Source organism: Dermacentor andersoni, chromosome 4, assembly GCF_023375885.2.
Source record: "Dermacentor andersoni chromosome 4, qqDerAnde1_hic_scaffold, whole genome shotgun sequence".
In the NCBI taxonomy this organism is placed as follows: Eukaryota; Metazoa; Arthropoda; class Arachnida; order Ixodida; family Ixodidae; genus Dermacentor; species Dermacentor andersoni.
Genome location: NC_092817.1, coordinates 222,080,916 through 222,098,071, shown reverse-complemented (window position 1 = coordinate 222,098,071; position 17,156 = coordinate 222,080,916). Strand labels below are relative to the sequence as shown.

Below are 17,156 nucleotides of genomic sequence, written 5' to 3'. Positions count from 1 at the left end.
GCCATTCACAGTTAGCTTGAAGAGCTGGTAATCTTAATTATTTTTATTTTATTTTATTTATTGGAGTACCCACAGTTCCTTCATGGCATTACAGTGGAGGCAAACAAAGAAAAGTAAGAAGACAAGCAGGTGAATCAATACACAAACAAGAATAGCATTAGTAATATGAAATAATTGAACAACCATAAATCATACTCGCAACCAGAAACCAGATAAACCATGCTGTGCACAACATACGTAAGGCACTAGGAAGGAAGAAAATGCATTACAAACAAAAACTATGTACACATCTACCCATAAATACAAGCTTGAAGAAAACACTTTTTTTGGGGGGGATAACGACATCCTGTGTTGATCGATTGCAATTGTGGATTATCTTGGGGGAAAGTAACATCTGAATAATATCTTTTTTGCATCTTATCTCTTTCTGCTTATCTGCTTATCGTTGACGTCTGAGGGTGCACAGGTATATAAATATGAAGTTTTTAATAAAGAGAAAATGAGACTTCCACCGAATCGTAGCAATTGCTACAAAGGAAACCCATATGGCTTCCTCGAAAGAAAAGCCTCGCAGTTGAAGAAAAATTTGTCCTGGTCCAGGACTCGAACCCGGAACCACCGCCTTTCCGGGGCAGCGGCTCTACCATCTGAGCTAACCAGGTGGCTAGCAGATGGCAAGGCAAAGTCGAATTTATCGACAACTTGAAGCAAAGGCAAGTGTTTGACACTTGCCTTTGCTTCGTGTTGTCAATGGCCAGCAAGGAAATGGTCAGGAAAATGTGAGAGTTCAGAATTGATTGCTGTAAAGGTTGCCCTGCTATAGCATCGTATTTGTTTAGAAATACTTTGGCGCTTGTTTAGTGGACTGTTAAGGTTACCAGTTATAATATCATGATCGAAGAGACCAGGAAGGTTGGTTATGGTTGAAATAATATGAGCATCATTTGTTAATATGAAAAGAGTACATATGACAATGTTGATGAGCTGGCTGGCTGATAAGTTGGCTAAGGGAAAAGTCAAGGCATGTTTGAAGAAATGAGTGCTCTTCCGTGTGGCCTGATGAAACAGGTTGCGTGAGCCAGCATATTTCCGGGAAGTTCAGTTCTTCGAAAATGAGTAATGTAGAGTTAGGAAATTGCATGGTGACATGACTTAGTAAGCAGTTAAATTCAGTCACAAAACCTGCCTGCACATCAGGAGAGCAGTAAAGTGTGCAAAGAATTACATGAGTAGTACTGCACTTAAGTGACACCCACACACACTCAAGAAAGGAATCAATATGAATATGGCTCCTCTTTGCAGTATTCTATTGCAGCGAAAAAATTTGACTCTGACCAACTAGCTAAGATAGAGCTGTTAGATATTGTTTCGTTCAGCCACATTTCAGTCAGAGACACAATACATGCAGAGCATGAATCTACAAGTGATGACAAGTCAGAAAGTTTAGGCAGGATGGTTCTAATATTGGTATACAGAAGGAAGGTGCAAACTTATCTGAACTTTTGTGGGCACAGTGCAGAGGCTTTGACAGGCAAGAGGCAGTGCGCGAGGTTGAAGAAAGCAGGGGTGTATTTTATTTTGAGGCACGACTTGGAATACAACCTTTGTCCATAAAGTTCCGAGACTGAGTCCATTAAAAAAATGTGTTTAACATTAAAATAATTTGTGCAGCACCCCTTTGAAATAGTCTCCCTTGTAGTCTATACACAGCTTCCAACTCTTCTTGAGGTCTTGGAAACAGTTGGGAAACACTTCTTTTGGCAGGGCTGTCAGCTTCTTTGTCGTGGCATCTTGAATGACCTCCACGCTCCCCATCAAGCAAACTTTTAGGGCACTCTTCACATGAGGAAACAGGAAAAAATCGCATGGGGAGAGGTCAGGTGAGTATGGTGGATGGGGAAGTACAGTAATGCTGTGCTTGGCGAGGAATTTTGTCACGCTGAGAGCAGTGTACGGCAATGCTTTATCATGGAGAAGGCTCCATTGTCCCGATACCCATAAGTCACGGCGACGGCATCGCAGTGCAGCACGCATGTGTTGGAGCATGTAGATATAAAACTCCTGATTCACCATCTGCCCTTGTGGGGCAAACTCTGCTTCGAAAATAACAATCATCATTGTCTTTGTTTTGGTCTTCTGACGCTGCACCTTCCTCGACGCCGGAGAGCTTGCGCACCGACATTCGGCGCTCTGCCTCTTTGTTTAAAGATTGTATTCAAAACATGTTTCGTCTTCAGCAATGATGCTGTCGACGAATGCAGCATCCTTCTCTGCCTTGGAGAGCAAGGCAGCGCTCACTGATGCCCACGTGTCCTTCTGATCCTGTGTGAGGGAGTGCGGCACAAGTCTGGCATTTAGCTTTCATTTCCCCAAGTTCTCACGCAAAATTTGGTGGCATGTTGTCTTACTAATGTCGAGAGCATCCGATAGCATGCAGACTGTAATGGTGCGGTCTTGCTGTATGATCTTCCTGATCCGAGCCACGTTGTTTTCATTCCATGAAGTTGCAGGGTCCCCTGCCTTGTGTCGTCTTCCACCAATGTTCTCCCCGAAACGAACCTCTTGTGCTGCTCGAAAACTCATGCCCCTGATAATGTCTCGTTGCCGTAAGCGTCACGAAGGAGCTTATACGTCTGTGTGGCTGTCTTGCCAAGCTTCACACAGAATTTTATGCTTACATGCTGTTCGAGGTGGATGTCCATCTCTCCACATTCACTCACAGTAGAGTTGATTCACAGTAGATTCACTCACAGCCACTGACTGCATACAGCCTGTGAATAGTCGCATCCAAAGCTTAAGTTCGTATTTTTCAATTTGTAGTCATGCGACACAATAGGCTCGACTTCTCTTAAATTGTAAAGCTTTGCTATGATTGGCCGGCTTTTTCCAGCAGCGAAACAGCCAAATCAATATGCTCTGCCAATGGTGGTGACACCCAAGTCGAGTTGATTTCTGCAAAACTCAGTGATGACATGCTTGGGAGATTCGCAGTTTTCAAATTGTTCATTGTCTGCAACGCCATAAAACAAGGTGTTCAATCTTTGCAATCGATTTTCCAGATTATTGATTTTGTCTTGAATCGCAGATTCCAGCTAAGTGGAACCCACCGGCATATCACTGCGTCAACTTTTTACTGTTGTGGGGGTTCCACTCTGCGTGCCGCTAGGGCTTAAGGCGAGCTCCGGATCTAGCCTCACGCAGTCGCTTCGTGGTACTCCCAACCCGTAGCTCGGGAATCGCGGCTATGCCGGGTTTGAACGAATAAGGCAACCAGCGGCGTCAACGGTAATAACGTTTATTGCTATTAGCAGTAACAAATACTCGCAGAGGGACGTCCTCTCAGTAATAGCAGCAAAGAGGCTTGCCTCGTTGCCTGGGTGGGTCAGACAAACGAGATCACTGACGGGTTGCGGCAGGTGCTTTAGTCCAGGCGGTCCAGGTGTCCGGCATCCCAAGACAGAGAGTCTCCCCCGGTGGCGCGCTTTTAAGCCTTTTTACCTTTTTGCGAGGGGAAGTCCTCCTCGCCCGCCAGATACCTTTCCCTTTCCCGTGAGCCGCATGGGGTGAGAGGGGTACGCGCGTCACAAGAGCAACGGAGAAAGGGAGGGCGCGTAGTGCCTCTCTCCCTTGTCTACGCCGGCTCAACCCGTCCACCACGTGCGAACGGGACGACGCGAGTACGCGGGAGGAAGTGCGGGCGGGTGCTCCCCACATCCTCCTCCCCTTAGAAGGCCCTTGGACGCAAAGAGTCGAACGCCGCTTTATTCGTCGAGAATGGCCCAGAAGCCGGTCTCCATCTCCTGGGCTTCCTCCGCCGCGTCCAGATTTGTGGCCGCCGCCTCCCTGTCGTCGCTGTCGGCCACCGCCACAGCATCTTCGGTCGCTCTGCCAGCCGTCGTCGTCGCGGCTGGCTGCTGCGCTGCTGGTGGTTCCGCCGCTGGCTGATTTGCCGTCCCAGCAGCGGTGCCTGGGTGGCCGGTCGCCACGTGGAGCAGCCATTCCGCAAACGCGGTCTCGCGGGCCGCTCAGTCCAGCATGGCCTGGACCGCTCCGCTTGGTGGTCGTGGCTGCGGCGGTGGCGTGCTTGTTCCTCTCGTCCGGAGCCGGTGCAGGGCCCCTCGGTCGTGGCTCTTGGTGATGTGGACCACGCCACAGCCGCACAGTCTTGTACCCGCCGGCAGGGGCAGGCAGGCGCCCTCCACCCTCTGGTCGGCATCGCGTAGAGTCCGGCCCTGGAAGAGCCGGAACTGCCGTTCCGGAGGCGTTCCGATTCGGGCCCTCTGCTGCCGGCGCCAGGGTCGGTTGGATACGTATGCGGCTGGCAGGTCAATGCCATCCTGTGACGTCCAGGTAGCCACGTCCCGGGTGCCGCGGCTTGCTTGCCTGGGGTTCGTAGCACCGGGTTCCCTTGGTGGCCCTGACTGGGCCTCAGACGGAGAGGTCAGGCGGCGAGGTGATGGGTCCCCGAGGAAACGGTGACGTCGTCCGTGATGGGCCGACCCTGCGGGCGTCCGGGGTGAGGCTTGGCGATGCCCCTGGTGGGTCGAGGGCCCTCGAGGGGACACCTCAAATGGTGGGCGTCCCGCCGCTGAGTCGTCTCGGCGGCGCTTAGAGTTGGCGTCGTGGTTCATCTGCGCGGTGGAAGTCGGCACAGATAAGGTTAACATTCGCATTGCACATAACGCCTTGTACTCCGCCGGAAACATCAAACAGGCCCGGCAGTGCCGGATGCTTTCCTCTTGCTACGCAATCTGTAGCACGGCGGCAGGCTCGTCGTTCGGTTCTGGCTGCTCCCACTCACCGAGCGCGGTTGAGGGAGGGTCTGATCTTCATCCCACTGCTCATCACGCGGCACGTAGCGTTTCAAGTCGCATACGTATACCGGCCCGCTGATCGGCTTCCCTTTCATGTTCTCAAGCCGGTAAACAAGCGAGGAAACCTTGTCTCGCACTTGATACAGCCCGGTCCGCTTCGGCGCCAGTGAGGCAGCGAACTGTTTGCTAGAATCGCTGAGAACGTGCTGGCGTCGAAGCACCAGATCGCCCACTTCGTAGCGGCCGTTCCGATGCGAGCGGTCGTACTGCGCCTTCTGTTGTGCAAAAGGATAGACAGTTGGGCGAGTTGGTGCGGTAACATTATTTTGGCTCCTAGCGCGAAGTGAAACACGGACACAGAAAGGAGCAGACAGGACGAGCGCTTTCGTTGTGCCCTAGCAGTGCGAAGATTACGCCGTGCTTTGTGTAAAGCTTCCGTGATCTTGGCACGTAGCTGCGTTGCATATTCAGCTCGTGCTGCAGGCGCGATCAATATTCCGCTGCGATCCGCAAGAACTCTATCCATCGGATTTGTCAGCTCTCTCCCCAGGTTTAGAGAAGTAGGCGCATACCCAGTCGAGCCGTTCACTGTCGATCGCAATGCAAACCCGATCTCTGGAAGGTAGGTATCCCAGTCCTTATGTCTTTCAGAGAACGCGACAAGCATGTGCTTAATGTTGCGATTGACCCGTGCAGTGGGGTTCAACTGAGCATGATAAGTCGTCGTTTTCTTGTGCTTAATGCCAAGTGCAGCGCACGAGTCGACGAAAACCTTCGCAGTGAAGTAGGACGCATTGTCCGTTATCAACTGCTCCGGATAGCCAAATCTGGTGAAAACCTCGATCAACTTATCCATGATCACTCGTGCCGTCAGTTTTCGCAAGGGGAAGAGTTCGACCCATTTACTGAAGTGATCTGTGACTACAAGCAAGAATTTGTTCCTGCTCGGTGTGGTGGGATACGGTCCCATGACTTCACACGCCGCGACTTGCCAGGGAGTCTGGCTGTCGATAGGCTGCATGAGGCCGGGTGGTCGTCCACCTCGGGGCTTCACGCTTTGACACACATGACATGAGCGGGCGTAGAGCATCACGTCCCATTTCATGCCTGGCCAGGTAGCGAGGCGACACAACTTTACGTAAGTCTTGGGGCCGCTCGCGTGCCTGGCGATACACGAGTCGTGAAAGTAGCGTAGCAGTGCTCCTCGCAATGCGCACGGTATCACCACCTTAAACGCCTCACTTGTGTCGTCCTCGGTGGGAATATACCTCAGCAGGAGGCCATCGGAATTCAAAAGATAAGAATCCAGCGCACTCACAGCATTACCAACATCGTCCCAGCTGCTGGCACAGTGCGCTATCACCTCTTTGAGCAACAGAACAAAGGCAGAGAGCTTTGCGTTGCACTGTCCCACTGCGAGTTACAGCAATTGCACTTGGAGCGAAACCAAAACTGCCAAAAAGTACCTGTAGACTACTTCTCCAGTCAACAGAATTCCAATCCGTAGCCTGTACTTCCCATCATTGCCATAATAGTTGAGCGATCGCAGTGCCAGACTTTCCTGTAGTTATGGTAACATGAAACTCTGTGGTGATTCCCATTTGTTTGACAGCCATGTCGGTGTGTTTGTGAAACATGTGCGCTTCCGAAAGTTGCACTAGTTCACAGGACATCCTTTACCATGTGGTGTGACGTGCCCTGCACGAGTACTATCACAGAGCGCCTTCGAAGCCAAATCATTTGATATCCATGTGAGTATGGTTGGGAATCGGGAATAGACTGGTGAATGTTACGTGAGATCTTGCGCCACCCTCTTCCACCTGATCTAAGATGTGCTACGTGGTTGTAATGAAAGCGTGTGTTTGCTCATTCATTTGATGATATGCATGTCAACGGGGCTTGTAGAAAACAAAATGACGAGATGTCACGCGACACTCTTTAAGCCTGTTTTTATCAGCTTTAGAAATCAGCTGTTTGTAGCTGGATGTCCCTTTGTTTCAATGTATGTGAGCAAAGCCATCAAATAGCCGCATTTTACATGACCTGTTCAAGGAATAATATAATGTCTATAACAGCACATTATTTCGATGATGTATTGTGCAGGAAAGGCATTTTTGTTGTCAGATGACAATGCTCTTCAATATATCTCTTCGGTTATGTTCGATCGGTGCAAAATTATCACATTTCGTCATTCTTTTTAACTTCCTAGAGCACTTCCACAAATGCATCTTTACTTTGGAATAAATTAGTAGCATTAGGATAAAATAATGAATGTATGACACCTAGAATTATTTGACTTGTGCTTGGATTAAGTTGAGTGGGAAAGCCTGCAGTTGGCTAAAAGCAGAATGCTGCTTTCTTTGTGTAGACTTTTTCGTATGCTAATCTTTTGTGATATTAAACGGGCAACAGTATTTCTTGCTTCCTAATTTGAGGGATGCAATGTCATAATTTACCTGCACGTAATGTTGTTTTCAAAAATGCGATAATTCTGACCTCTATTTCATATTGCCTTTGTCGGTGATGTATGCTTTATTTGGTACAGTAGACTCTTCTTATACAAAACTTTGAAGGGACATAAATATGGCAAGTTCCTATATTGAACAGCAGCTTTCCGTTTAACCAAGGTGGGTTGACTTTGTGCCTATCGGTGATTGACCAAAGTTGGCGCCGCTCCTATGTCCACTATTTGTTGCCTCATGTACTATGAAATGTGCATTGTAGTTAGTGTGCCAACTGTCTGCTTCTTGCACACATTATCAATTCATTAGACTTGTGATGGTATACCAGTCATGTTGTGCTTCCTCTGTTGCAGACAGCGCTGGTATGCTCAAGCTGTCACAAGTCCTTCACCTGCAAGAAGGCTATCACAGAACATGTGCTCAAGGCACACTACAATCTGGTAAGTGGATGCTTCCACCCATTAGGCATAGTGACTGTGTTGCATCTGCATCTTGTTCCATCAAGAAAATGTCAAGTATCGCAAGCCACTGATGCAAGGGTTCTGAGCCACACAATGACCGTGTTGCCAAAACTAGATCCAGGGTGTCTACCAACCAGGAGAACCAGGGAAACCGGAAATTCTCAGGGAAAACTCAGGGAACTTGTGCTTCTATCAGGGAAAATTAGCTGTAATATTATTAAAAGGGAACGAAAGTCATGGTAATGCTTGTGTCCGTAACAGAGAGGGATTGTAACGAATAGCTCTTTTGACGCCGTTTCGTCGGCTGGAGGAGTTGGCAGTGTACAATCAACGACCAACTTTCCGGACGCCCGATAATTTGGACGACTTTGTGGGACGACCACGTCCCCCTTAGAGACAATGTATAAGAATGTCTGCAATTTCGTACGCAAGAACCCTTCGCCATCTGATTTTTCACACTTTGTGCTGTGACCACAGGTCCATAACAGCATTAATCAAAGCTACCACTGCCTCCCTTTTAGTTACCTTGCTGCCACGGTGAATGCTAGGCCTAGCTGCTTCAACGTTCGCTATTAAGCTTCTTGCCATTCAGTGCCGTGTTTTTAATTGAAAAAAATTCGCCGCCATAAGCAAAGGCACCGACTCTGTCATTGTGACCCTCGCGATTAACTTCGAAGCTCACGAAGCACGGTGCGTTGCCTAATGCTGGCTCTCAAAACTCAGCTTAGCCTTAATACAGAAATATTACGCAGTGAGACATATGCAAAGTAGTGTGGCGAAGCATAATAAGCGTATGAAGGGGCAATAGTCACGGGACACAGTCATCATCACTGCCAACTTATTTTAAAGGGACACTAAAGCTAAATACTAAGTCGACATGGACTGTTTGAATAGCATTCCAGAAATCTCGCAAAGCTTGTTTTGCGTCAAGAACACACTTAGTTTACGAGAAAATTGCATCTGAAGGGTCCAAATGCCTTTTTTGAAATTCAAACTCCTGCCACCCTACTGGGGAGTGGTGATGTTGCATACGCCATCACCACCGTTTGCTGCCATCATTGAGTAAAATGCCACCCGACAGACGGTGCTACCGAGCCAAGACAGAGTGGTCGATTCACCGCTGCAGCTGCTTTTTGGTCAAGTGGCGTAGACCGTTCGGGTATCCTGGTACATCGCATGGAAGTTGAGTTCTCTGCTACTTGCACTTTGTGAGAGTTTAGCGAGACACCAAAACCAGCGTGGCACTATGCAATAACGAAACTATGCAACGCGAAAGTGTGGACGACAAGGAGTTGAGCGAAAATTAAACCTTTCGATCGCCTGTGTCATGCCAAAGGTAATTTCAATTAGTTCATTTTTCTAAAATATTTATTTATTCCAAATACCCTCAAACGCAGATGTGTTGTAAAGGGGAGTGGTTACAAAGGAACAGTAAGTTATGCAAAGGTATACAGAAGAAACGGTAATACAAAAAACTATTAAGGCAGAATGCAAGAAATGTTAACAAAACAAAAGACGAACAACGTGACATAAACAAAAATGACTCTCAATATGGTACAGTTAGTTACAATGAAAAAATGCAAATAAGGATTGTCCGAACAAAGCATGATCCGTGATGGAAACAAAATTGGCAGGAAGGTGGTTCCAGTCACCTGAGGTGCTTGGTATGAAAGACTGTTGGAATGTGCGAGAGGATGCATACCCTACTTTACTTATGGGTTCAACCCGTGATGAAAGGTACGTGGGTAAAGGGATGAGCTCAGCATGTCGATCATAATGGTAGACTTTCTGAAATAAACATAAGCGAAAAACTTTTCTGCAGAGTGATAACTGAGGCAACACTAAACTGGCTTTCATTGCTGTTATGCTGGATGTATGAAAATAATTGGCTAGTATGAAATGTGTGGCGTTATTCTGAATGAATTCCAGTGCATTAATAAGGTTATCATGGTCAAGATCCCAAACAGCAGCAGCATATTCTAATTTGGGGCACACAAGTGTTTTATAAAGATGCAATTTTAGTTCTGTTGGAGACTTACTGAAATTTTGACATTAGTATCCTAGCATTCGATTTGCGTTATTAATTATTACAGTGATGCGAGTTTTCCATGTTAGATCAGACGTGTTGATTCTGAGATAATGATAGCATGAAACTTGTTCGAACGTACTACTTTTAAGTTTATAAATTGGGCAGTGCTCGTTTGTGTGAGAAAAACGTGTTAATTTACATTTATTAATGTTTAATTCCATAAGCCAATCACACCAGCCCATTATGGAATCTAAGTTGGATTGTAATATGCGTTCATCGTGCTCACTACTAATTTTGCTATATATAACACAATCATCACTGTAAAGGTGAATATTAGAAGAAACACAACACTGTAGATCATTAATATAAATTAAAAAAAGCAATAGACCTAAAACTGAGCCCTGAGGCGTGCCATATGGAACATATGATGATGAAGAATTGTAATCATTAACCGTGCCGTACTGAAGTCGATTGGTAAGAAAGTATTCTATCCATGTTAGTAATTTAGGATCTAAGTTCATTGCTGAAAGTTTGACCATAAGTATTGTGTAGCATACTTTATGGAACACTTTTGCAAAGTCTAAATATATGCAGTCAGCTTGGGAACTTCCAGAAGCGATGTGTGAAAAGTAGTTGTTGTGTGTATCACATGAGTAGGATTAACGAAAACCGTGTTGAGCACCCGGGAAGAAGTTATTTTAGTCTAAGAAGTTAAAAGTGTTAGGATACAGTAGATGCTCCATAATTTTATAAAGAATGCTCGTAAATGAAATTGGGCAATAGCTAAGAGGACAGTGTGTGCTACCAGATTTATGGATAGGAACCACCTTCCCAATCTTCCAGTCCGACAGTAGGGAACCATGATCTAGTGATTGTTGAAAAATCTTAGTAAGGAAAAGAGCTGAGCACACCTTTGTTTGTTCTAGAAATTTAGAGTTGATGTTACCTACGCCACAAGAGGAAGACAATTTCAGAGAGTTAATTACCTTTACTATACCAGCATATTCTATCGTAACAGGAGACATAGGAGGAAGAGTTCTGTGACAAAAAGTGCGAAGCTCGTCTGGATCATGAAAGCAAAAATTACTAGTGAAAGCTCTAGTAAATATGAGAGGGCAATCAGCTGCCGGGATGGGTTCGCCTGAATCATCATTCAGAGGTATCAGGTAACTTTCCTCGCCCTTAACAATGCTCCAAAATTTTTTAGGGTTATTACACAGTAAGTTAAGTAAAGTAGAGTCATAGAAAGATGTCTTAGTTGCGCGAACAGAATTTAGATAATCTTCCTCCACTTTAAAGTATGCTTCCTAGCATTCAGCAGTGTTCTGGAGCTTTGCCAAGCGGAACAGTCGCTGCTTTTTACTTTTTATTACAAAGACTTTTAAGCGTGAACCATGGTGCATTATTTTGCTATACCACTTCTCTAGCAGGTACATACTTGTCAGTGAGTTCATTTACTTTTGTAGTAAATATATTCCAGTTTTCTTGAACATCTCGAAGGTCAAAGTTCTGGAGATAAATGTTTAGGAATTCACTTAATTTTTCAATAATAAGGTCAAAATTAACTCTTTTATAGTCACGAATTTTTTTATGTTTCCGCTGGACTCAAGGAGAGGATAAGTTGATGTTAAAGGGACACTAAAGCGAAACAATAAATCAGTTTAGACTAATGAAGCATTGTTCGAGAACCCTGCCGGCAGTCATTTAAAAGAAATAGTTTGATTATTAGATGAGAAAATGAAGGTCCAATATCAGTATTTCAATTTCGCGCCAAAACCCCAGCGCCGGTACGTCAGCTTGGCGTCAGGGATTTCAAAGTATGTTTTCGCATTTGGGCCGTGTTGGCTGAATAAAGGTTCCCGAAACTTGACATGTTTAATATTTGGTTCCTTTAGAACACACTGTAGTCAATCTGTACCGCTATATATACTTAGTAGGCTCTAGAAGATGCCATCAAAATCCAAGACGTCACCGCCCCCAGGTGCGGAAACTTAAGTGGCATCGCCACCCGCGTTTCGTTCTTGCGCTTTTTCTGGCTTACCAAACGTCTTATCATTGTAAGAGCGGTGTTTTTGGTGTTGAAGAATGGTAATTTACTGATGCAGAAGAAATAATTTTTCACTTTAGTGTCCCTTTAAAGTGCAAGAGCAAATGATTTCAGTGAGCAGGGAAGTAAGTTATAGAAGATATGAATTTTGGCTGAGTAGAAAAAATTAGGTCCAATGTATTCGAAGATTCAGGTGTAATCCTTGTCGGTTCTGTCACAAGCTGCGTGAAACCCTGTCCTCAAGGTCGTTAATCAAAGTGTGTCATCACTTTGCTGCGCAACACCACCAATCGCTCCTTGAGCGAGTTGTAGGTTGTGTTGTACATTTTCAATATTACTAATACTGGCCTCAACTTCAGATATTCTGTAGCCTATAGATGCAAGTTTTGTCTCAAACGACTGCTGTGTTTCCTTAATGTCATTTATGATGCCCAGCAAGTCAGATTGCCCTTTAGTGAGCGTTGTTGATTGACGCTTTAGGTCTTTTAAATGCTGCAGGATTTTTTTCTGACAATCTGCTCCGGTTTCGGAGCTACCGGAATTGGAAGGTTTAGGAGGGCCAGGATTGGTTTCAACATCGCCACAGCATACCAAAAGGCTAGACACATAAACACACTCTTCAACAACCTTGCAAAAAGCTTGTGGGCAAGGGAATGACAGTAAGCAACTGTTGATGGAGTGTTTAGTATGCAGCAAAGATGAATTACTAACCTGGAAAAAGTTGAGCCCCGGTGTGTTACACATCCGAACTCCCTTTGCCCACTGAAGGGTGGCGCTCCAGTTGGGCCGCGCTGAAGCTGTTGTCGCTGTCGGTTGGGCTGTCGCCATGCACTACAGTAACTTGCCTTCGGAGCGAACTTCGTAGAAACTGTCCGTACACGAGCAATTGAAACCATCTGAAGGAGCCTGTTGCTCAGGAAGGGTTGAGGTATGAGATACAACTGGACAAGTACCATTTTATTTCGTCTTATAATACAATAAAAAGATGATTCTTGTAACAGATAGTTGAGTACTAGTGACAGTATTTAACGAAGGAGTGTTTTCGTTATCGGGCAAGTGCTTGAATGTCCAGGGGGAGTCTCTAACCATGTCCTGCATTTACCTCAATTTCTCGATTATTAAGGCTTTGTTCGCGATAATGTTGACACGTTAGAGATTCTCGCCAATTCCATGTCTTCATAGATGTCTTCACGTGGAATTCGCCAATTCGCCGATTCCACGTCTTCACGTGGAATCGGAGATGGGCAAGCTCAAAACAAAATACAGTGAAACCTCGTTAAACCGTAGTCGGCCGGAGCTCGGAAAAAGTACGTACTAAACGGTAGTACTGTTTAACCGAAATAGCATGACATCGCCCACTTACCTGTAGAAAACGGAACTCAGAGAGAGAGTGCGATGAAAGGGGAAAAAACATACCGTATTTATTCACTTCGCGCGACATAAGTGTTATTTTCGTTTGATGCCGCGGCGGCCTAGCACGACGACAGCAGCCTCAAACTTACTCAAGCTGCGTGCCAGCTTCTCAGCCAGCCCCCCTCCTCTCGGCAAACACTCGCACGGCAGATTCCTCGTTGGCGTTACGTATTCTCCGTGCACGCGCGCACTAGTGCTGCATAAGTGCCGGGGCGCCTTTTTCATTGCCGGGTGCCGGAGTTCGGAAAACTTTTCGTTTGGAATAGTTACGTTATCGCGCCCCTGTTCTCGTTGCGACGATTGCATTCACGAGGCTGACGTAACGCGCAGCTTCTGCCACTGTCGGGCCTGAATCGCCCGTGCTGTCGCTTTCCGTGTCGTCCTCATCACTGTCGCTAGTCGACACTTCGGCAACAACAGAGGCAACGATGGCGAAAAGTCGAACCTCGTAGCCGACATCTCTTCGCGGTCGCAGCAGCGCTGCCGAGCAACTTCGCATTCCAAATGCCACACACTGTAGTCAACAGCAGATCCATGTCGCGGGCCAGCGCCGACTTCTTCATGTCACGTTCGATAGCACGGACGATGTCTAATTTTTCTTCTATGCTGAGCACCCGGCTTGTTTTTTATCCGAGCTTCGGCATGATGCGAGTCCTCGCTGCACGACGCCATAACGCTCTCTCGCTCTCTGGCACGGCGTCGAAATGATGTTGATGTTGATGCGGCTTCACGTGCAAACGCACAGGGCGCTTGGAGGCCGTTATACCGATCTCTGAGGCTTGTTGTTCTGCCGGACCGCCCGGTGGAGACGACGCACCGCCGTGTTTGCGCGACGAAAAGTGGAAACGCTACGTTTTAACCGATGCGTACGCAATAAGCTGGTACGGTTTATGCGGATACTAAATACATTATGTTCAATGGCCGCTGAGTCGGGGAATTGACTTTACTACATTTAAACCGAAACTACTGTTTAAGCGGGTACGGTTTAACGAGGTTTTACTGTACACTGTACTGATGGGCGACTTCAATGCCAAGGTATGCAAGAATCAGGCTGGAGACAAGGCAGCGGGGGAATATGGCATAGGCACTAGGAATAGCAGGGGACAGTTATTAGTAGACTTTGCAGAACAGAATAAGATGCGGATAATGAATACCTTCTTCCGCAAGCGGGATAGCCGAAAGTGGACGTGGAGGAGCCCGAATGACAAGACTAGAAATGAAATAGACCTTATACTCTGCGCTAACCCTGGCATCATACAAGATGTGGACGTGCTCAGCAAGGTGCGCTGCAGTGACCATAGGATGGTAAGAATTCGAATTAGCCTAGACTTGAGGAGGGAACAGAAGAAACTGGTACATAAGAAGCCGATCAATAAGTTAGCACTAAGAGGGAAAATGGAGGAATTCCGGATCAAGCTACAGAACAGGTATTCGCCTTTAACACAGGAAGAGGACCTTAGTGTTGAAGCAATGAACGACACTCTTATGGGCCTCATTAAGGAGTGTGCAATAGAAGTCTGTGGTGACTCTGTTAGACAGGATACCAGTAAGCTATCGCAGGAGTTGAAAGATCTGATCAAGAAACGCCAATGTATGAAAGCCTCTAACCCTACAGCTAGAATAGAACTGGCTGAACTTTCCAAGTTAATTAACAAGCGTAAGACAGCTGACATAAGGAAATATAATATGGATAGAATTGAACATGCTCTCAGGAATGGAGGAAGCCTAAAAGCAGTGAAGAAACTAGGAATAGGCAAAAATCAGATGTATGCATAAAGAGACAAAGCCGGCAATATCTTTACTAATATGGATGAGATCGTTCAAGTGGCTGAGGAGTTCTATAGAGGTTTATACAGTACCAGTGGCACCCACGACGATAATGGAAGAGAGAATAGTCTAGAGGAATTTGAAATCCCACAAGTAACGCCCGCAGAAGTAAAGAAAGCCTTGGGAGCTATGCAAAGGGGGAAGGCAGCTGGGGAGGAACAGGTAACAGCAGATTTGTTGAAGGATGGTGGGCAGATTGTTCTAGAAAAACTGGCCACTCTGTATACGGAATGCCTCATGACTTCGAGCGTACCGGAATCTTGGAAAAACGCTTACTTAATCCTAATCCATGGGAAAGGGGACGCCAAAGACTTGAAAAATTATAGACTGATCAGCGCACTGCGCGATGCCTACAGAGTATTTACTAAGGTAATTGCAAATAGAATCAGGAACACCTTAGACTTCTGTCAACCAAAGGACCAGGCAGGATTCCGTAAAGGCTACTCAACAATAGACCATATTCACGCTATCAATCAGGTGATAGAGAAATGTGCGGAATATAACCAACTCTTATATACTAGGTTTCATTGATTACGAGAAAGCGTTTGATTCAGTCGAAACCTCAGCAGTCATGGAGGCATTATGGAATCGGGGTGCAGATGAGCCGTATGTAAAAATACTGAAAGATATCTATAGCGGCTTCACAGCCACCGTAGTCCTCCATAAAGAAACCAACAAATCCCAATAAAGAAAGGCGTCAGGCAGGGAGATACCATCTCTCCAATGCTATTCACAGCATGTTTACAGGGGGTATTCAGAGACCTGGATTGGGAAGAATTGGGGATCAGAGTTAATGGAGAATACCTTAGTAACTTGCAATTCGCTGATGATATTGCCTTGCTTAGTAACTCAGGGGACCAATTGCAATGCACGCTCACTGACCTGGAGAGGCAAAGCAGAAGGGTGGGTCTAAAAATTAATCTGCAGAAAACTAAACTAATGTTTAACAGTCTTGGAAGAGAACAGCAATTTGCAATAGGTAGCGAGGCACTGGAAGTTGTAAGGGAATACATCTACTTAGGTCAGGTAGTGACGGCGGATCCAGATCATGAGACGGAAATAATCAGAAGAATAAGAATTGGCTGGGGTGCGTTTGGCAGGCATTCTAAGATCATGAACAGCAGGTTGCCATTATCCCTCAAGAGAAAAGTTTATAACAGCTGAGTCTTACCAGTACTCACGTACGGGACAGAAACCTGGAGGCTTACGAAAAGGGTTCTACTTAAATTGAGGACGACGCAACGAGCTATGGAAAGAAGAATGATAGGTGTAACGTTAAGGGATAAGAAAAGAGCAGATTGGGTGAGGGAAGAAATGCAAGTTAATGATATCTTAGTTGAAATCAAGAAAAAGAAATGGGCATGAGCAGGACGTGTTATGAGGAGGGAAGATAACCGATGGTCATTAAGGGTTACGGACTGGATTCCAAGGGAAGGGAAGCGTAGCAGGGGGCGGCAGAAAGTTAGGTGGGTGGATGAGATTAAGAAGTTGGCAGGGATGACATGGCCACGATTAGTACATGACTGGGGCAGTTGGAGAAGTATGGGAGAGGCCTTTGCCCTGCAGTGGGCGTAACCAGGCTGCTGCTGCTGATGATGATAAGAGATTCTCGAGCACTAATTAATCACTTTAGCTTGACTTAATATTTGCCTTTAGTCTCCCTTTAAGTCCACTGCAGGACAAAGGCCTCTCCCTTTGATCTCCAATTACCCCAGTGCTGCGCCAACCAATTCAAACGTGTGCCTGCGAGTTTCTTAATTTTATCACCCCACCTGGTCTTTTGCCGTCCTCGACTGCATTTCCCTTTTCTTAGCACCCATTCTGTAACCCTAATAGGACTCCGGCTATCTAACCTACCTACGCATTACATGACGTGCCCAGCTCTATTTCTTTCTCTTAATGTCAATTAGAATATTGCCTATGCCTGTTTGCTCTCTGATCCACACCGCTCTCTTCCTGTCTCTTGACATTACGCCTATCATTCTTCGTTCCATCGCTCTTTGTGCGGTCCTTGAGTTGTTTTTGAGCTTCTTTATCAGTCTCCACGTTTCTACCCCATATGTTAGCACTTGTAGAATGTACTAATTGTACACCTTTCTTTTT

General features: G+C 46.1%; 1 protein-coding gene across 6 annotated transcripts in view; it reads left to right on the top strand.

Annotated features, from left to right (window-relative positions):
• LOC126538383 (uncharacterized) overlaps window positions 1-17,156 on the top strand; it is a 606,484-nt gene that overhangs the window by 273,916 nt on the left and 315,412 nt on the right. For all 6 annotated transcript variants that reach the window (XM_072288044.1, XM_072288042.1, XM_055074756.2 and 3 more), the window contains exon 16: window positions 7,630-7,716. In XM_072288044.1, the coding sequence (XP_072144145.1) occupies window positions 7,630-7,716 (87 nt within the window). The remainder of the gene's footprint in view (window positions 1-7,629; window positions 7,717-17,156) is intronic.